The following is a 22028-nucleotide window of genomic DNA, read 5'->3' on the forward strand; positions in this document are numbered from 1 at the left end:
CAGTGGGTTAAAGCCTCTGCCTTTGGCTCAGGTCATGATCCCACAGTTCTGGGATCAAGCCCCACATTTGGCTCTCTGCTCAGTGGGAAGCCTGTTCTCCCTGCCTCCCCCCGGCCCCCCGCACAAACTGCCCCTGCCTGCCTCTCTGCCTACTTGTGATAGCTGTCTGTCAAATAAATAAATAAAATCTTTTAAAAAAAAGTTTTTAATTTTGATGAAGCTCAATTTATCATTTTGTTGTTGTTGTTGTTACTTGTGCTAGTGGTGTTCATAGCTATGAAACCATCGCCAAGAACATGAAGACTTATATTTATGTTTTCTTCTGAGAGTTTTATGGTTTTAGTTCTTCTATGTAGGTCTTTGATCCTTTTTGAGTTAATTTTTGTGTATGGCACGAGGAAGGGGTTTGTTTTCACGCTTTTCATATGGATTGCTTCAGTACCATTTGTTGAGAAACTAAGGAATTGTATTGGCATCCTTCTTGAATATAAATTGACAACAAATATTTAGGTTTATTCTGTTATATTATTTGCTCTATATGTCTGTTCTTGTGCCAATATCACATTATTTTGATTACTCTAGCTTTGTGATCAGGAAGGGTGAGTCCTCCAATTTTGTTCTTTTTTTTTTTTTTCCCAAGATTGTAACTATTCTGGATCCCTTGAATTTCAATATGAATATTAAGATCAACTTCTCAGTTTTGGCAAAGAAGCCAGCTGGCATTTGATAGGGATTGAATTGAATCTGAAGATCAACTGGGGAGTATTGTCTTCTTAATAATATTAAATCTTCTGATCCATGAACATGGGATATCTTCCATTTAGCCAGGCCTTCTTTATTGTCTTTCAATGAACCTTTAATTATTTACACATGGTTTCCTTTAGCTCCTTGAATATATTTTATTTATTTATTTATTTATTTATTTTTTCTTAAAGATTTTATTTATTTATTTGACAGACAGAGATCACAAGTAGGCAGAGAGGCAGGCAGAGAGAGAGAGAGAGAGAGAGGGAAGCAGGCTTCCCGCGGAGCAGGGAGCCCGATGCGGGGCTCGATCCCAGGACCCTGAGATCATGACCCGAGCCGAAGGCAGCAGCCCAAACCACTGAGCCACCCAGGCGACCCTCCTTGAATATATTTGTAATAGCTGTTTATTTATTTTTCAATGGATTTTGCTAGGTTTTTTATTTATTTAGGTTCCTTCTATTTCCCTCTATTCCCTCTATTCCCTTTATTTATTTAAAGTTTTGTTTTTTAAGTCCATTTTCTCAGCTTCTTTACGGTAAGTTTTTCCTTACTTTTTAAATCCTGTGTATGGTGCATTGTTTCCTGTTTCTTTTTGTGTCTTGCAATTTAAAAAAAAAAATTTTTTTTAAGATTTTATTTATTTATTTGTCAGGGATAGAGGGAGAGAGAGCGAGCGAGCATAGGCAGACAGAGAGGCAGGCAGAGGCAGAGGCAAAGGGAGAAGCAGGCTCCCTGCCAAGCAAGGAGCCCGATGTGGGACTCTATCCCAGGACACTGGGATCATGACCTGAGCCAAAGGCAGCTGCTTAACGAACTGAGCCACCCAGGCGTCCCTGTGTCTTGCAATTTTTTAAAAGATTTTATTTATTTATTTGACAGACAGAAATCACAAGTAGGCAGAGAGACAGGTACAGAGAGTGGGGAGGCAGGCTCTCTGCTGAACAGAGAGCCCGATGCGGGGCTCTATCCCAGAACCTGGGGATCATGACCTGAGCCAAAGGCAGATGCTTTAACCCGCTGAGCCACCAGGCACCCCAACTTGCAATTCTTTTTTTAAACTGGGCATTTAAAATCACATAATAGGGCAACTCTGGAGACCAGTTTTCTCTAGTATCTCCCTTCCCCAGAGTTGGGTTTTGTGGTTGCTGTTTGTTGTTGTTGCAACAACTGCTGCTGTCACCATTTCTTTGTTTAGTGACTCTCCTGGACTAATTCTGTAAAGTCTGTATTTTTTATTATGTGTGGCCACTGAAGTCTCTGTTCAACTAGCTAATGCTTAGTTGATGATTGTATGAAGATTTTCTTAAATGCTTTGGATCACTATATCTCCTCAGTTTTGCTAAGGGTCTCTCTGTGTATGTTAAGGCATGCCTTCTGTGCTCTGCAGCTTAACATTTTGCCCTAGCCTTCACATCTTGCTTGCCCAGTGTCTCAAGATCAGCCAGGGATGGGTGATTTAGGGCTTCTCATGTCTTTCCTTGGTATATACACAGCCTTCCATGTGCACATAGCTTTCTAGATTTCTAGCAATATGTTGGGTTTTGCTTTTCAAAGTCCCCATTGATACCCTGATTTTTTCTTTTCCTTTTCTAAAAAAGATTTTATTTTATTTATTTGTCAGAAAGAGAGAGAGAGAACACAAGCGGTGGGGGGGGCGGGGGTGACAGGCAGAGGGAGGAGCAGGCTCCCCACTGGGCAAGGAGCCTGATGAAGGGCTTGATCCCAGGATGCTGAGATCAAGACCTGAGCTGAAGGCAGTCACTTAATGGACTGAGCCACCCAGGCAACCGGAGGCTACTGTTTTTTTGTTTTTTGTTTTTTTAAGGCTACCATGGAGGTGGGGGGAGAAGAATGGGAATACAGCAAGTGAAAACACCTCGAAACTCCAAGTTTTTACTGACATTCAGCCATTTTTCTTTATTAAATCCTCTTTGTGTTGTTGCAAACCTTTGGCTAACTTCTAGTTTTGAAGAAGTTGATTTTGACAATTTTGGCCGGTGTTTTCGTTGCTTTTCATCCTGCAAGTGCTTGTCCTTTTTGCCTTTGTTTCTGTTGTTGTTGTTATTGTTGTTTTAATATTTATTTATTTTAGAGAGGGGGAGGGGTAGAGGGAGAAGGAGAGGGAGACTTCAAGCAGATTCCTTGCTGAGCATGGCCTCTGACTTGAGGCTCAATCCCGGGACCCTAAGATCATGACCTGAGCTGAAACCAAGAGTCCACAGCATAAATGACTGAGCCAACCAGGTGCCCTATTGTCTTTGTTTTTAATGATTTATTTAATTGTAAAAGTACATAATTTAATTTTTAATAATGACTGTGTCTAACAACTAGCATGCAAAATTCCCAGAGATTTAACAACTGGCTCTCATGAGCTGATACCAGCTGGTTTCTGTATATCACCGACAGAACTCTCATGCATGCACCCAGCTTAGTCCTGCATTTACGGTATCTGCTGGACACCAGACCCCCAGAGATGCCCGCTCACCCAGTACTAAACTGACTCCATATCCCTCAGCATCCAGCCCTCAGTACGAGCTTGCTGGCAGGACAAGAATGCCAGTAGCGTTGCCCAAGTGATGGCTTGGCAAATTGGAAAAGGTTGAACACAGGTAAGAACAGCTATAGGAACACACTGCAAGCTACTGTTTCTCAGTTAAGGGATCTAATCCCAAATTGTGCCGAAGGCTGTTTTCTGATTCCTAGGTGAAACCGAACAAAGCAAACAAGTTTTCAATTGTTTTATACATTCTCTAACTGGAAATCTTTGAGAGAAGCACTGGCAAAAGTTGCCGGGGTGAGGTGGATGGTAGGGTAAATATTTCCATTAGACGCCCTTTGAGGAATGTGTACCTTAACTCCTGGTCTGTGAAGTGAAAAAAAAAAAAAAGTTTTTTGGTTTTTTTTTTTTTTAAACTTTGGGTTTTGCTCAAATAGTAATGAAACCCGCTTTGGGATTGTGGTCCAACATGGTGCTGTTGGGGTGCACTTTAATTATGATTACTAACCACAAGGTTTATGAGGCAGGGCCTTGCTTGGGCCAACATGGCTGCCAACAAGTCCAGCTGTGACTCCTCTCAACACCCAGCATGAGCATTCCCTGGCTTCCTCAAACTCAAAGTCTAGAGCTTCCTCATAGAAGCAGAAGCACAACAGAGCGATTGCATCTCTTTTCTAGACCTTTGCCTACCTCCCCTATCCCAAACAGAGGTCAGCAGGCAGGGATGCTTTAAAGCAGTACTTCTTCACATTCCAACTATTTGTTTATGTAGGTGTTTATTGGCTTGCCTTAATCATTCAACAAATATTCCCTGGGGCATGATCTGTGTGTCCAGTGCTGGCTTAGCACTGCCAAGAGCTGACATTTAGGATGGACATTTGAGGAGTTCCAAGAACTGGGCTCCCCTGTTGGCAGTTTATAGAGCTTCATCTGATAAGATCCAAATCAGTTCCTCTCATGCACAAACTGGTACAAGTACATTCTTCAGAAAAGCCCAGCAATTTCCCAACCTCTAGGCTTCTAAGTATTTTATTACTTCTGCCTGGAAGTTTCTGTACTATGGTCTCTCCTCACCTGTTGGCTGGACCTTGTCTCTTGGCAGGGAAAAGTTGGCAGCTGGGAGTGCCCAGCACCAGGACAGGGCACTATTCCTTTAGAAAACAACTACCGGAGTCAGGCTCTGTGCCAGCCCCTGAGGGACTCCCATTGACGTGGGCACAGTGCCTGTCCTCAGGGAGCTTACAGTCACAGGAACGATGAAATATGACGGCTGGGATAGCAGTCTGTCTAGGGACAAGGCGGGGCACTAGGAGATGCCAGTCATTTCTCCGGGAGCTGGGCGGGGCCTTTTTAGGTGACGTCAGCATTTAGGTGACTCTTGACAGTGGATAGAGCGTGCCAGGTGGCCAAGAGAGGACAGGAAGGGCACTCTTGACAAAGGGAACATCTTAAGCTCAGGAACTGAGTCAGTGGGTGTGAGGGGAGAGCCATTACATTGTTGTTGAACTGAAACGAAAGCCCGGGTGTCTTTGATGGCTGGTAGGATGTATAGGTCAACCTAAGCAGAATGGCCTAAAACGGCTATGACAAAAAAGGCAGGAAACAAAAACAGGTCTATTTTTGCTCATTTTAAAATACTGAAAAAATTCAGATGGATTCTGATGCTTTTTATTGTCTCCTTTATACTTCTCTGTATTTAAAAAATTAAAATAATTGTCGGCATTACCTGCTGCCCACGCACTCCTCCGTCTGCAGGGGGCGCACCGGCTGCCACCCTCCCTCTTTCAGGCTGATGGGCGTGGCCTCTCGGGCCGGTGTGGTACTAACCATTGGCTGGATGGGCCGTTCGTCACGGCGTCCCGCCCCCGCCCTACGTCACATGACGCAGCCCATCATGGCGGCGGGAGCGCGGCTACCCTGGCCCGCGGCTCCGCAGGGCTGCTGCCGTTGCTGCTTTTGAGAGGTGGCGGCGGCGGCGGCACAGGCGGGCGGGCGGGAAGGATGGTGTTTCTGTGGCCCGGGCGGCGGGTGCGGGCCAGGAGTCAGGCTGAGGTTTGGCCGAAGCGACGTGTGCTCAGGAGCAGCCGGCGCCGGTGCCGCTGAGGCAGGCAGGACCGACTGACGGAGAGACCGACGGAAGGCGACCCGAGAGCCGGCCCCGGGGCCGCGCCGTGGGCGAGATGCCGGGGCCGCCGGCGTTGCTGCTGCTGCTGTTGCTCCTGGTCGCCGGCAGTGCCGGGGCCGCGCCACTTCCGCAAACAGGTGCAGGTGAGCGGGCCAGCTGCGGGGACGGGGCTGCGGGAATTCAGGCTGCGGGGCCACTGCGACGGGGGTGGCCGTGGAGGAGGCTGCGGGCCAGGTCCGGCGTCGGCGCCGAGGAATCGGAGAGACTGCCGTGGCGGGAGGCCCGGGGAAGCGCGCGATTAGGGAGGTTTCTGCCGCAGGGGCGTGGGGTGGGGGAGCGGGTAGCCTCTTCAGGGCCGAAGCGGGGGCGAGGCGATGCGGTTGGGGCTGGGGAGGGCGGCAAGCGGGCTGCCGATCGACCCCTCCCGGGGTAGGCTGCGGTACCAGCTCTGAACCTGTTGCCCGAAGGTTCTCAGCCTACATCCCTTTCTGGCAGTTCTGCTTCCCTTTCAGATGTCACCTGCCTCCTGTGCGTTTCTCACATCTTATAATAAGAACCGTTTCTTAGCCCTAATCCTACTTAAATGCAAATGACCTGGTGAGATGTGCGGAGTTTCCTTCGCTCCCTGCAACTTGTTCTGAAGTTGTAAATTGATTTTAGATGCTGTGCTTTTTATTCGGATTGAGTTTCTGGGGATGAGAAGGAAACAACTCTGTAAATATTTCTATTTTAGGAAGCCAGTGATTAGAGTAGCAGCCTTTGAATAACTATTGACAGAATGACCCAAGGGTGATTGAAGTTTCTATTTTAGCTACGTCAGGGTGTGATTTTCTTTTTTTTCTCCCCATTTTCTCAACATCGTTTTCAGTTGTGGTTTATTCTCCCAGATAAAACTTTACCCCAGGAAAGTGTCCCAAGTTGGTTTTTTTGTTTGTTTGTTTGTTTTTGTTTTTTCCTTAAAAAAAAAATCTGGGGTAAGATCTAGTGTTTATCTTTAAGGAGAGACTGAAACTTCGTAGATTCGTGAAATTTTAGTATTGGAAGAGGCCTTAAAGAAAATTAAGTTGGATATCTTTGTTTTGCAGTTGAAGATACTGAGGCCCTGGGGGTCAAATGACCTAGCCAAGGTGACACAGCTAAATTGTCGGCCGAGCCACATCTAATACCCAGGTCTTGGATTCCCCTAGTTGTGTGATATTTCCACTTCCCCACTTCAAGCCTTGTAAATGTTTAGGCATACTCCTGAGGTTAAGAGTTATTTTTAAATGATGTTCACTGGGTACACAATGTGGACGTTACCTTCCCCAGTAAAGACAAACACATCTACGATGAAAGTTATGTATAATTGTTTCCAGAGCTACACCCGGTTATGTCATTGAGTGTCCTTTAGCTGAGTATTAACTGTTATCATAGTACCATGTAATGTATCGCTAAATTTTTGCCACTGCCTTAGATCAAATATTTGTTAGGTGAATTCTGTCTTCTGATCTGATAGATAAGAAAAATAAATCTTATTCGAAGTGTATGTTGCTCAGGTAAGAGTCACGGAACATATCTGGGAAGTTATAAAATGCCAGATAGAAAGATGTTGATGTTGATATTGAAAGAAACCGATGGTGAAATTGAAAATTAGCACTAGAGTAGGATAGTGGACAGAGAGTATTTCGTGAGAGGGATTCAAGAAGTTTCCAGATGACTTGGCACTTACATTTTTATATTTTTTGAAAGACAGGTTCTATGTGAGTGTCTGCCTAGAAACCTCTTAACAGGACTTTTATTCCATTCTTCCACTCTTCTGTGGGGGTGTGAATCATAAAATCTGAGGGTTTTGGGGAGCGTTGTAAAACAAAACGATCAGGAAAATTAATCTATAAGTAGAAATACCAGGTTTTGACATAAACAAAGCATAAATATTTGCTGACTTGTAGCAGCTTTTGCAGATTTTCCCTTCATATTCTGTTGATCAGAAGGTATATGATTAGACATATGGCATATGAATGACAGTTTCCTAAGGTTAAATTCTGTGGGAAAGATGCATAATCATACATAGATTTGGGGGTTTGTATTTCTATCCAAAAGAGATTATTACTCCCGGTAACAGAGCTGGATTCTTGATGAAGATGTATTAGGCCAAGAAGAATAAAGAAACCTTTGAGCTAATCATGGGAAGTGATCTCACTGGTTAAGAAAGACGAACCCCTCTTGAACATATATGCTAGATAAAAGAGCAGTTAAGTGTTAAAAACATAGTAACTCTCAAGCCTTTGATTATCTGGGGGGACTGGCCATTTTCATACTAAGGATCGAGCCATCGCATAGTATTATTTGCCTCCTTGGCATTTTTCTTTCTCCTTGAATTTCAAACTGGTTAATAATGCCTTGAAGAAAGCATGGCATATCAAAAATAGGTTGGGAAAAATGGTTGAATTTAACCTTTGTATGCAGAAAGAAATGAGTCGGTTAGCTAAAATTAAGCCAAAATTCATTTCTAGGTTTGGAAGTTGAAAAGGATATTTACCCGTTCAGTCGTAATTAAGCTTTGTAAGTTATGTGGATTGCCTTTGCCCATCAGGCAAAAAGGCATTTCATTTGTTTAAGTTTTTATTACAGTGTTATATTAGTTTCAGGTGTACAAGGAAGACATTTCTTGTTTGAACTTTATTTTGGGTTTCTCTTTATTGCTCTGGAAGTTGCTTACACCCTCTTTGGGGGCCTCTTCCTGAGAATGTCTATTTCTGCAAGGGCCCTTGTTAGGCAGATGGAGATCCCCTTGGTCCTCACTAGGAAGCTTCCATAAAGGGAGAGAGTCCACTGTTTTCACACATAGTGAAATTACCAAACTAAGGTTAGAGTTGAGAAATTCTTTTCTCCTGGTCATAGTTATCAGATCATTCTCCTAGAAAACATTTATGTACCTATTGTAAGATTCTTGAGATTCACATCGTAAAGATCTTCTGTTTGTATTTGTGAAGGCATTTTTCTAAGTCCGCAGTTTGTTATTAATATTAGGATAGTGGTTAGACAAGGAAACCCACTTCTATTGTTCTGTGGCATATTAGGTCACCGAGTACAGAGGAAGCTTTTAGCAGTTCCAGATAAAGGAGCTCACGGAAGTCTGTGAAGCCGGTGGGACTCAGCTACTTATTAAACAGCGGCTTGTGAAACCGGGGCTCTCATTTTAGATTAAACAAACAGACTTGGATCTTGAAAAAGATTCTGCAGTAAAGGAAGTGCTTTCTAAAAGTGTGAATTTTTGTGTTTATTTCAGTAGTTTCTGAGAAATAAAAATGATTTTCAACAGGATTTCAAGGCAGATATTTTCAGGATTTATGGCTGTAGGGCTTGAGATTTGATTTCGGTTGGGAGTGTTGTAGTTGCTCAGTTGGTGGTATTTTGGGGTTAACTAAATATGCTCATTTGCACAGGAATTAGGAAGTCTCTCCAACAGTTTTGTAGCTGATCAGCATTAAAGTTATCAAATCCCTACAGTTTGGCTGATATCAACGTGTTGACTGTTCATGCAATTCTCTTGAAATTTAGGGAGTCCTCAGGCCTGCTGTGTCACTTAGATAGCAGTTGTAACACGTCACAAAAAAGACTTTTAATATAAATGGAATGTAAAATGTAAAATGAAATGTAAAATGTAAAAGAACCGTAAGGGCTTCTGCAACAAATGAGTCTTCAAAAGAGTCCTTGTAGGTGGACATATTAAGTCAACCTTTGAGTCCTGTTAAGAGTGAAAGTCATGAACCAATCATAAGAAGAGTGGATGTTGTGGAAGGACAGAGCTTGGACTTTGGAGTTGGTCTGGATGGGAGGCCTTCCCTTGCCACTTCAATACAGTTGAGGCCAGTTCCTTGACCTTCCAAGCTTCTCAGAACTCAACTCAGAAAACGGATAATGATATTTACCCTAAGAGTTGTGGGAGGTCACGTCATGGTGGTGTGCCTTGCCTGCTACATTAGGCTTCTTCATTGCTTCAGATTTCCTTGTAAAATTGAGGGGTTACCATGGAATCAACCAATGGTGAGTGGTATGGTTCAGAGAATGAACTCTAAGTGGTAGCTGCTTATCATGGCATGCCTAGAGTTTACTGGATTTAAAAACCTTTGTTACTTAAAATAACTTGTATGATGGGTAAAGAGATCTTTCACAGAGAAATCTGGCTTATTTAAGGATAATACATAGGCTGGTATTGTTACTTCTCGAAACTCATAATGTTGGGGAATTGTGCTAGAAATTTTTAGGATGATCTGGATTAGTCCACTTTTATGTAATAAACCTGTTTTCAAATGTCAAGTTTATTAAAGCTCTTGCATGTGAACAGTTTCTCATTTTAGTGTACCTAAAGGAACCATGAGCAATGCAGGTCTAGCTGACCCCAAACAAAATGTAAATTTGAATGAAGCATCCCTGAAAACGGCCTGCTAAGCTGGGCCCTTAGAAGGTGTCATTTGGAGAGATGACTGTAACTGAGTTTCTTCCTCCCTCTCTTTTAAAAAGTCATGTGTTTTTGTAGTCTTCTGTGTCTTACTTTTCTTAAAAGGTCTATTTATCTTATTTTATTATCTTTTTAAAGCTTATTTAAGTAATCACCACACTCAACATGAGTTGATACCATGTTGAGTCGATGAGTTGAGTTGATACCAACATGAGTTGATACCAATATCAAGAACCACATGCTCCCCCGTCTAAGCCAGCCAGGCTTTCCTTAAGAGGTTTATTTATTACTCGGGCACGAGGAAAGGAATATTAGAAAGAGGAGAAGTTGTACAAATGATCCTGGTCTAAAACACTCCTATCTAGGGTTGTTTTTAGTTTCAGTTCTCAACCTTTCTGTAAATCATCAGGTGAAGACCCCGTAAGAAAAAAATGGAGGAAATATGGTAAAATCGGTGTGTCAGAGCAAAATATTGGAGTGAAGTATTTTTAAATTGTTAGCAAGTGACTAATTTGGAACCGTGCCTTGGCATTACAGTTATTTGCCGCAAAGAACAGGCATATCAGAAAAATAACCTCAGTGTTTAAAAAAAGGTATTTTTCTCCCCTCAAAGGTTAGCACAATGCAGAGATTCCAAATTTCATTTAACTTTATTTTGAGTCAAATGGGAAAAATAAAGATTGTTGACACTAGATGCCTCAGGTGCCCCAAACCACAGCATGGGGAGTACCTCTCATTCTCTATGGCCCATCTTGGTCTAAGCCAGTGCTCAGCCCCTGTACTCTTCTGCCCTCCTGGGGCCTGCAGGGATAGTGGTGGCACAGCTTTTATTTTGAACAGTTTGGCAGATTTTGCATTTTACGGTATGACATGTCTTTTTAAAAGGCCTAAATTACCATCGAGTCAGATAGGTAGGTGCGCCAAGACCCATGTGCCATGGCTAGAGTAGCCCCTGGCCTCTGGCATCGGACCCCAGTTTGGGAAGCCTGTCAGGAAAAGTCAGTGCAACCAGATTTCCGCCGTAGGGCATCTGTGGTCCCTGCCTCCACTGTCCACCTTTCGTGGCAATTCAAGAGCAAAGTTAATCTGCTTCTCATTTGTAAATTATTCCCAGCTCTCCTTACATTCTCTTTGTTGTTTGGCTCTTCCGGCACCTCTCTGCTATTGTCTTTTTCTTTCTGGTCTTTTCTTTTCAGCCCTTTGCTGCCCCAATCTCCCTACCAAGACCTTTCTTCTTGCCCAGATCCTAGAGATTGCCTGCTGCAATGAACTCCTACCAGAGTGTTCACTGGTGGAACAAGATGTTCTGTTGGGTGCGGGGTGAAAACATTGGAGCTTCAGTTTTTATTTACTTTCATTTCATTCTTTAAAAATTTTGACTTATGTGACTTTTTAAGGTACAGAATATATTGGTACACTAACGTATTTTTAATGCTCTGTAAATCGGTGTGCGTGAAATGAAAGGAATGTGAAGAAAATTTACTGATGAGCTTTGATCAAAAAAAGTTTGGATCGGCTCTACCAGTCTACCATTTGCATTTAGCAAATGACACTCATTTCTTTAAGCCTTGTCTCTTGACCCGGACTGCAAGGACTGTGTCCTGTCTCCTCGGTGTTTCTGGTGTTTGCATGGTATCTCACGAGATGTGGATGCATGCTTAGCAGTTTGTGGGTGAGGATGGGGCTGGGGACCGAAGTTCACAGACCAGTCAGTCCTCTGGAGAGTGTGTGAGCCAAAAGGAGAGGATGTGCGCTTACAGCCTCTCATTCTCCTGCAGACTTTGCTTTTCATCCATCCACAGCCCACTGCCTGGAATGAGGCCATTTGTAGTTGTCTTATTTTTAAATAATAAACCTCTTTCAGAACAATTTTAGATTTAGAGAAAAGTTGCAAAGACAGTACAAAGAGTTCCTGCATATCCTTTGCCCGGTTTTCCCTCTTAACGTCTTTCATTTGTATGATAAGGAGCCAATACGAATATGTGATTTTTTTTTTTTAAGATTTTATTTATTTATTTATTTGACAGAGAGAGAGAGAGAGAGAGATCACAAGTAGGCACAGAAGCAGGCGGGGGAGGGGTGGCGGGAGGGAAGCAGGATCACTGCTAAACAGAGAGCCCGATGTGGGGCTTGATCCCAGGACCCTGAGATCATGACCTTACTCTAAGGCAGAGGCTTAACCCACTGAACCACCCAGGTGCCCCCGAATATGTGATTATTAACTGAAGTCCATACTTTGTATTTTTCAGTGTTTCCCTAGTGTCCTTTTCTGTCCCAGGATACCACATTACATCTAGGTGTCAACGTCTCCTTCGGCTCCTTTGCCATGTTCCTCTCTTTTGATGATCTTGACTCTTCTTGAGGAGTTTGATGTTTTTCTCATTATTAGGCTGGGGTGACATGTTTTTGGGAGGAAGACCACAGAGATAAAGTGCCGTTCTAATCACATCGTGTCAAGAGTACATGCTTTCAACAGACTGGTCATGTGATCACCTGACTGTGATCACCGTTTGTCAGCTTTCTCTGTGGTGAAGTTTCTTTTCCTTCCCTTCTCCATGGTGCACATTTGAGGGACGGTGAGTTAGGCTCCACCTCCTGGACAAGTACCTACACACGTTATTTGGAATTCTTCAGTATGGGAGGTTCAACTTTCTTCCCCATTAATTTTCTTACTCAATTATTTATATCAGAGTTGATATCGATTTTACATTTGGGGTTATAATCCAATACCAGGTTATTTATTTTGCTGCTTAAATTGTGCCAGCTTTGGCCATCGGGAGCTCCTTCAGTTGGCTCTGGTATCACCACCTCCACTTTTTTTTTTTTAAAGCAGTTTCTTACTTTTTGGCACTGAAGAAGCTGTAGGCTCATCTTATATCTCTTCCTGTCCAGCCGTAGCATTAGCCATATCTTCAGGCTGGTACCTTTTTTTGGAGAATGATATTAGAAACAAGATCTGGGTCCTGGATTTGCTTGCTGCTGCTGGGGCATGCGTAATGGTTTTTTTTTTGTTGTTGTTTGTTGTTGTTTTTTGGTTTTTTGTTTGTTTTTTAAAAGATTTTATTTATTTATTTGACAGACAGAGATCACAAGCAGGCAGAGAGGCAGGCAGAGAGAGAGAGGAGGAAGCAGGCTCCCCACTGAGCAGAGAGCCGGATGCGGGGCTCCATCCCAGGACCCGGAGATCATGACCTGAGCCAAAGGCAGAGGCTTTAACCGACTGAGCCACCCAGGCACCCCTGAGTAGTGGGGTTTTGATTCTCTCCTTCCTATAGCTAATCCTATGGGTTGGGAAGAAGAGAGAAAGAGATTTTGGAAGGACGAAGGACCTCTTAGGAACAAATGACTTGGAAGGGCCCTGCCCATGGGTTCTTCCTGTCCCTTGACCACCGACCGTCAGCATTACCTTAAGCACTCTACATCCTATGTTTGTGATAGAATGTTATTGGCAGGATGTTATTTTTATTTTTAGAGCAATAGATATTTGAAAGATAGATGTGATTTACTGTCTCAAAAAGCAGCCTAATCTCTGAGCGAATTATTTTAGCATGGGTCTGTCAGCTTTGGCAATTGTTGGAAAGGATTGTAAGTAACTCCTTTAATTGGTAACTTTTTAATTGGTAAAAGTTTACAAGGAGCTGTAGACTTGTTTTGATCTGTTTGCAGAGTTTTTCATTTCTTTTCACTTTTTGTTGTGGATAATTTCAAACATATTCAAAAGTAGAGTAAATAATATAGTGGATCTTCAGGTACCCATAACTCAGCATCAACAATTTTTATTTGTGGTGAATCTTGTTCACCTGTATGCTTCCTACTAGCTCAGCCTCCCCCTTGCTTTGATGTAAATGCCACGGTACCCGATGAGCTGAAAGTGTTTCAGGAAAAAGTGAAGATTTTTTTTTTATAAAACAGGACTTGCATGAGGATCACCATGGCATTTGTAGAAATGCAGATTTTTGAATGGCAAACAAATAACATTTTGAACGTATCAGAATTCTGGAGGTTGGCCTGGAAATCTGCATTTGTAGTACTTCGTTTTGTGGTGATTTCTCTGCCCTCACAACATAAATATTTCATCTTGTACTAGAGATAAGATAAAATCAGTTATTTGATGGAAATCCTTTGGCTTGGGTAACTAGTGAGACTCAAGGGAGGAAGAACAATTTAGATTTTAAAAATTAATGTCAACATCTAAGTTCTGGAGATACTTCTGCTCCTGACCATGGTATGTGAATATCATTCTGAGGAATCTTCCTGTGAAAAGTAGGTATGTGATAACTGCAAAGCAATTTAAACACTGCAGGGCAGAACAGTTACATCTTTAAATGCCCCCCCCCCCTTTTTTTTTCTAAATTTCAGCCCCTTCTCTGGAGGTCAGTATGAATAATGACCTTTATGTTTTATAAATATCCTGTATAAATAATCGGTAGAAACTGCGAGCTGGTAGCCTGACGGTCAAATGCCAGAGCTGTGAGCTGAGAGCCTCGTGGTCTCAGCCCCGGAGTGACCAGGGTTTTGCCTGCTGGAGCTTAGCTCAGCAAGGAAATTAAGCTAGAGCTGGCGTAACTCAGGGACATTCCTGATTCCCCAGGTGAGATGTGCGCATGAGAGTGTGAGAGCCCTGGATTCGTGACCTGCTCAGTAACTTTCAGGGTTGTTTCTTTCTGAGATAATATCGTGTCATTAACGTCTTGCTTTTAAAAAGTTTATTTTTCTTTTTTCTTTTCTTTTTTTTTTTTTAAGGTTTTATTTATTTATTTATTTGACAGGCAGAGATCACAAGTAGGCAGAGAGGCAGGCACAGAGAGAGAGAGTGAAGCGGGCTCCCCGCTGAGCAGAGAACCTGATAAGGGACTCCATCCCAGGACCCCAAGATCATGACCTGAGCTGAAGGCAGCGGCTTAACCCACTGAGCCACCCAGGTGCCCTCAAAAAATTTATTTTTCTAAGCTAGTTTATTTTAGACTAGCCTGGGATTTGTAACCCATTTTGTATCTTACTTTCTTTTCTTTTTTTTTAAGATTTTATTTACTTATTTGAAAGAGAGCATAAGCAGAGGGAGAAGAAGAAGCAGGCTCCCCACTGAGTAGGGAGCCAAGGATGAGGGACCTAATCCTAGTACCCTGGGACCATGACCTGAGCTGAAGGCAGGTGTTGAACCGACTGAGCCACCCAGATGCCCCTATTTCATATTTTCAACAAGCTCCTTTTTTTTTTTTTAGCCAGTTGATACATTTGCTGTGGATGTAGTGGTATGTACAAAATAGCCTTATGATGAGCTAAAGAAAGTACACAATTTAATCTCTGAAATTGCTACATTGTAATGATAGTATAATAAATCCAGTTTGACTAAGAACACATCCTGGTCTCACATACTAGTACAGGTATTTCAGGACTGTTGCTTTTGGCAACACGTGTACGCCCTGGGTGGAAGAAAAATAACTGAGTTACAACCATCTATGATAGTGATTTTTGAGAGGGAAGTTGCTTTTATCCAAAGTGAAAACACTATTATTTAATATTTTAAAAGCTTATGGTTTTTTTTTCCCTTCTTGAGGCCCATGTTCAAAGTCCATCCCAAGAATGTCTTTTTGCCTTGTTTGTTCTACTGCCCAGGAGACTCTAGTTTGACATGATGACATCACAACCTTTAATTATAGGAAGTAAATCTCTAAGGCGTCTTAGATTTAGAAGGTCGAGGAGGATGAGTGTGCAATCATTTTGCACATTTGTAGTAGCTCCTTTAACCAGTTAGTAATTGTGAAATTGTGTAGTTTCAGCTTTTTTTTAAATTGCGAAACCAGACCCTTGTGGTCTATTGGTGGCCTCTCGGATGAGCTGCTGAATTTTCAGTTGAAAGTATTTTTCACATTACTGTTTCTTCCCCAAACCCCCGATAAATTCAGCCTGTGCTCCTTCCACAAGGGGGAAAAAATCCTCTTCCTGGTTCCACCTGGCAGTGTGCCTGTGTAGGATGGTTCTCTCTGTGTCAGCAGCAATGGTTACTTTCCAAGGATCCGGCCTGCCAGTCACAGCGCAGAGCCCCACTTGACTCTGACTTCAGACTATTATTAAAAGGCAACACCAGGACACTGATTGCTAGTGAGGCACAGAAAAATAACAAACTTACCAAAATAGTCCCCTGGGAGTGCTCTACCAGAGGCCTGGGGCCCCGGTGCACTCCAGAAATCTGTTGTTTATCTTCGTTTTCTTTAAGAAAAAGAAAATTAACTTTACTTACAGGTACTTGTAGACTCATAAAATTTTGGAATTATGAATTCTTGTATAGAGGATTTTAAAGCTGATGTGCCAGCTTACGGGTGAAGGTCCTGAGGCCCAGAGAAGTTCAGTAGTGAGTTCGAGTCCATTCTGCTAGTCAGTGGCAAACAGAATCCAGAGGGAGGGCCCTTAACAGTCAGAACCCCACCCCACCGCCGCCATTCACCAAGTGCACTGCTTAGTACTTTCAGAATGCTTTCATTTGTGTGATACACAAATGTGTACACATGCACACAGACTAATTGCAGTCACTTCTCTGGGTGTTTCTTTCTTTTCTTTTCCCTTCCTTCCATCCATTCTTCCTTCCTTCCTTTCTTAATTCATTTGAGAGAGAGAGCACAGGCAGGAGGAGCAGAGGGAGAAGGAGAGAGAATTGTCAAGCAACTCCACAATGAGTGCAGAGCACGACTTAGGGCTGGATCCTACCACCCTGAGATCATGACCTATGCAGAGATCAAGAGTCAGTTGCTCAACCCACTGAGCCAACCAGGTGTCCCTGGTTATTTCTATTTACTATCTGAAAGTACAGAGGTGATTTTTTTTTTTTAAAGATTTCATTTATTTATTTGACAGACAGATCACAAGCAGGCAGAGAGGCAGACAGAGAGAAAAAGGGAAGCAGGCTCCCCGCTGAGCAGAGAGCCCGATTTGGGGCTCGATCCCAGGACCCTGGGATCATGACCTGAGTTGAAGGCAGAGGCTTTAACCCCCTGAGCCACCCAGGCACCCCCAGAGATGAATTTTTTTAAAGATTTTATTTATCTATTTGAGAGAGCTTGCAAGCCACGGTCTGGGGGCAGACTTAGAGGGATAGAGATTCCCAAGCCGACTCTACACTGAGAATGAGCCTGTCGCAGTGCTTGATCCCATGACCCTGAGATCATGACCTCAGCCAGAATCAAGAGTTGAGAAATCAGGAGCTGGTCGCTCAGGTGGCTAAGCCACCCAGGCACCCCCAGAGATGAAATTTAACTGTAGTTGTCATATAATTGATTCTTGAACTACTAAAGGTAATTGTTTATTGAAAATTAGGAAACTGAAGTGCAGACTTCTATAAACAGGCCCAAAACTCACATTCATGTTTAGCTTTTTTTTAAAAAAATTTAAGAATAACAGTTTAGGGGCGCCTGGGTGGCTCAGTGGGTTAAGCATCTGCCTTTAGCTTAGGTCATGATTCTGGGTTCCTGGGATTGAGTCCCGCATTGGGTTTAGCTCTCAGCGGGGACTCTGCCTCTCCCTTTGCCCCTCCCTTGCTTGTGCTCACTCACACTCGCGCTCTCTCTCTCTCTCTCTCTAATAAAATCTTTTAAAAAATTAGTTTTAGTTTCCGCCTGTGAAATGAAGTTGCACTGTTTAATTAAAGGTGATAAAAATACTTCTTTTAGAAAATGTAATCATAAACTTGTTAACATGAGAAATACCACCAATTTATATGCTTTTGTGGAGGAATAGACCCTTTTTAAAATCTGCTGAGTGCTGCGGATCCCAAGAATAACGCTCATTGAGCAAATATCTTGTGTATACTTTTTAAGATTCACACAGATAGGTATTGAGAAACACAGAGTCCTAGACGAATGTCACTTTTCTTTTTCTCAGCTCTTTAAGACTACCTTCTTGATTTATGCCCTAAATCCCATCCTTTTCCAGCCCTGGCTTCCTTCCAGGGCTTAGTCATCAGGGACATCCTTCTTTGTCATCCGTATTTTCTCTCCTGGGCCCCTTCTCTCAGTTAACACATAATACATAAGAGAACAACTCAACATATGTGATTTTCTGCAGAGCTTTAGTTTTGGATAGCTTTATTGGTATAACAGTGTCACATAGGTGCTGTGACCTTGGAGAAGCACCTTCACCTCTGCGTCACTCAGTTTCTCCATTTTAAAATGAGGCAAATAGTAGTACCTACCTCAAAGGCTTGTTGTGGGATTGGGTGGGTTTGGAATGGTGCCTGGCACGTAGTAAGCACCATTTAAGTATCAGCATGAATTATATAACCACTTGGGGCCAAACTCCTGTCATTTCTTGGGTTAATTGTAATATCAGAAATGTGTTCCCCAGTCACTTTACATAAAATAATGAATCTCCCCAGTCTGCTGCTTAATTTTTCCATATTGCTCATCACCGTCTGAGGTGCTATTTATTTTTACCTGCTATATATTTCATCTGTCTCCCTGCACAAGAATGTAAACTGTGAGTGTGGGGTCTTCTAGATTCCCAGAACCTATAGCAATGCTTCTGTAGAAGATGCTTAGTAAACATTTGTTGAATGAAGGATGTGTTGGGCGGGACTTGCTGGCCCGTGGACTTCATAGTAGGGTGATGGGGCAGGTGTGTAGATAGGAGACATCCCACCCCCCTTGGCTCTTTTAATTATCTATAGCTCTTCTATCTTGGGCTGGACCCTTGAGTGTCTGGAGGCACCTGGTTATATTGGGTTAAATTATCATTGGGTCTATGTTTTAAGGATAAAGACGTTATCAGTGAAGCATTATCAGAGAGGAAATCCTAGGTAATATTGCCTGCGTGTACCATAGAATCTTGTCAAGGTCCGTGTCATAAGCAGTTTCTGGCTTCGTTTCAAAGATAGTACTTAAAAAAATAAAACTTTATCGTGGGGAGTTTTGAACATATACAGAAGAGTATACTGAATTCTCTGTACCCGCCCTTAAGTCCCAGCCATCCCTATGGCCATTTGGGCTGCATCCATCACAATCTGCTTCCTCTCTGAAGAGAGAACTTTCAAAGACATACAGCCTAAGAATACATTACGATTGTATTAGCAGGAGTTCAGATGAGATCTTAGGAAGCTGGAAAGTTTCTGAGACCATAGACTCTATATCAGTCTTATAGGAAAATTTAAGGAAAAGTTAGACATGTTTTTCTAGGGTATTTAAGGGCTGCCCTACCCGGGAGGTAAGGAGCACACATTTAGGTCGTTTCTCCCATCCTTTGGGTCCCGCTGTGCAGAAATTGTGTTGGCTAAGTGTTGTGACTCCTGTACTACCATTCATCTACCTGTACATTTCTCCACATTTCAACAGGAAGTCATATGGAAAGACAGAATGTCCTTTCCCTTAGATATTAGCCGGGCACTGAAGGGACCAGTTATGGGGGATGAAGCCCTGGGAAACCGGCCATGAGTTTCTACTTCTGGGACCAGATGCTGCCTGTTCCTGAGCTGGCTTCCTGGACTGCAGGAAAACCCTGATTCAGAGCCGTGGCAGACATCTGAGCACTGTCGGTGACTCCACAGCCTGACTATGCCATCGACTTCATTAAGATTCTGGTTCATAAAATATCATCCCTGCCATGGTTTTCCCTGGGGTCGGGGCAGAGTCATCTCACAGGAGTCCTGTGAGCCTGACATTCCTTTGGCAGAACTGTTACCATGTTAGACAAAGTCCTTTGTGGTAGTCTTCATCCTCCTCGGTGTTTTTTAAATTGGGATGAAATGAAACTTTAGTAACAGTTCGGTGGAATAGGCTGAGAGAAACAGCAGCAACTTCATACAAAATGATCTCATTCACAGGTATTCAGTCAGTGCTCAAATTATATAACCTTTCTGCAAGTATGAGAGAACAGTTGGGTTGGCTGACCTTGAAAGTCATTTTTGAACAAAAAGAACACCACTGTGATTAGCACACAGTGCGGTTTGTTTTTCTAGGCTGTTGATATTCTGGCTTAGGGGTCTTTGTGGAATCTCTGATTCATCGGCTAGATCATCAATCCACTGTTTACTGTCTGTGTCCTTGGACATATTTAGTGCTAGGCTTCATTTTCTCTCTCTAATATTAGAATATATTAGGGGTGTTCTAGATTATTTAATGTTATTATAAATATGTTACACTAAGAGGCAAGGAAAACATTTAGTGACTTAAGATTCTGTGCACGAGAAAGCTTTATGATAGATGGGTGTGTCGTTTCGAGATTTTACGTCGAAATGTGTGATCTGCGATCATTGTCTAAATTTTTTCCCCCAAGTAGTATGCTGATGATTCACTTTACTCGGTCTCCAGGATGTGAAGCTACTTGTCAGGATATTGGAAAAGATCCAATTATTAGTCCTAACTTTACAGAAAAAAAAGAAAAAGCCAAAACTTTGTATTTAGAAGTGGACTTTATGGGGTGCCCGGGTGGCTCAGTGGGTCAAAGCCTCTGCCTTCGGCTCGGATCATGATCCCAGGGTCCTGGGATCGAGCCCCGCATCGGGCTCTCTGCTCCGCAGGGAGCCTGCTTCCTCCCCTCTCTCTCTCTGTCTGCCTCTCTGCCTGCTTGTGATTTCTTTCTCTCTGTCAAATAAATAAAATCTTAAAAAGAAAAAAAAGTGGACTTTATGTCAGGACCAGTTTGGAAGATCTCTGATCCCCAACTCCCCTGAGTTGTTCCGAGTTCCCTTTGTCTAGTCAGCCCCGTGGCCACCGGTTTTAACTGTTAAGTAGACACATAAATCTCTCGTGAATTTCCAGAGGCCAGAGGGCAGAGAAGAGAGAACACGGGAGGGTGACATCTGCCTCTGACACTTGTCTCACTGATCCTTTCCATTCCCAACCTGCTGCTTCCTGGGAAGCCAAAGAGGAAGGCAGCATATACTTATCCTGGGTGCTGCCCAAGATGGATCTCCTGCTGGGGTCGGGGGGTGCCCCTGAATTATTGGATGCACGGTGTTATGGACCTAACTGAGTTCCTGTCCATACCCAGCCCCCCAGAAGGTGACAGTATTTGGAGATGAGTGAATAAAGTGAATTCACTTTATGAGATGAGAAAAAAGTGAATATGTTAATATAAGGCCATTAACTCCTTAGTTGCTAATCTAATATGCAACATACAAAGAGATATCATGGATGTGCAGAAAGACCATGTGAAGACATAGTGTGAACACAGCTGTCTTCTGCAAGCCAAGGAGAAAGGCTCAAAAGGGACCAACCCTGCCACACCTTGATGTTGCATGTCCAGCCTCCAGAAGTGTGAGACATTGGATTTCTGTTGTTCAAGTCACTGGTGTGTGCGGAACGGCTAGGGCGGCCTGAGCAGATGAGTACACGGTGTGTTCAGACTAAAGAAAACTCAGAGTCACATCTTAGAAGGCATCTGTTAAGGTTCCTTTTTTCTTCCTCCTCTTATCAGTGTCCCAGTGGAGCCCCCCTTGTGCTCTGGGCTTTCCCCTCAGCCCAGCATGCCCCGGGGCTGCTGCAGGGGAGAGGGCCCCTTTGCATTCCTCCCTTGTGGGCAGAGCGAACCTGCTCTGACAGCTTCCAGTGAAGTGCAGCTGTGTGGAGAACACAGGTGTGAATAAATACTCATTATCACAGGAGAACATCAGTTGGGAGAAGTCTGCTTTGGGAAAAAACTTATTTTTTAAAGAAAACAACTGAATAGTTACATTACTAAACATGAATTGCAAAATGGGTAAACAAGGAATGTGGAAGTTGTCTGTGACCTAGGGAATAAATGGTAAACTATTAATAGTGGGAGAAATCAGAACCATCCCAGTATAGGGCCTATTGGGGTGTGATTAGTATGGGAGGAAAATCTTTGCCAGATAAGAGCATAAAATCACTGAAGGAATGCTACTTTTATAATCTTATTGGACCCTGGAAATAAAAGTTTCTTCTCATAACAAGTAGAAGATTTATGGATTTCTCTCTCTCTCTCTCTCTCTTGCTTATCTTCCCTCCCTTTCTCAAGCCTCTTAGTTGCTGTCTCTCTGATTCCATCCATGCCCCCTTCTGACCGAATCCAGGCTCTGTCCTGGGCCCTGGAGTCATTGCTGGAGTATACAGACCCCGTTGCTGACCCCATTTAACTTGCAGTCTTGTGGGGAGGACACTTGGGCTTTTGAAACACTCAGTGCGATAAACTCTACGGTGGACAATACAGGCACACTGGGGCTCCAGAGGCGGGGACTCTGACCCGTGGAACTTCGGGGACGCTTTCCAAGT

At 43.1% G+C, this 22028-nt stretch overlaps 1 protein-coding gene across 2 annotated transcripts in view; it reads left to right on the forward strand.

Annotated features, from left to right (window-relative positions):
• Positions 1 to 5104: 5104 nt before the first annotated feature.
• Positions 5105 to 22028, forward strand: part of LMTK2 (lemur tyrosine kinase 2) — an 82476-nt gene continuing 65552 nt past the window's right edge. The window contains exon 1 of one of the 2 annotated variants that reach the window (XM_032328744.1): positions 5105 to 5512. In XM_032328744.1, the coding sequence (XP_032184635.1) occupies positions 5425 to 5512 (88 nt within the window). In that variant the 5' untranslated portion in view covers positions 5105 to 5424. The remainder of the gene's footprint in view (positions 5513 to 22028) is intronic. The other variant, XM_032328745.1, reaches the window with a different exon arrangement.

This window comes from Mustela erminea, chromosome 20, assembly GCF_009829155.1.
Source record: "Mustela erminea isolate mMusErm1 chromosome 20, mMusErm1.Pri, whole genome shotgun sequence".
Taxonomy (NCBI): Eukaryota; Metazoa; Chordata; class Mammalia; order Carnivora; family Mustelidae; genus Mustela; species Mustela erminea.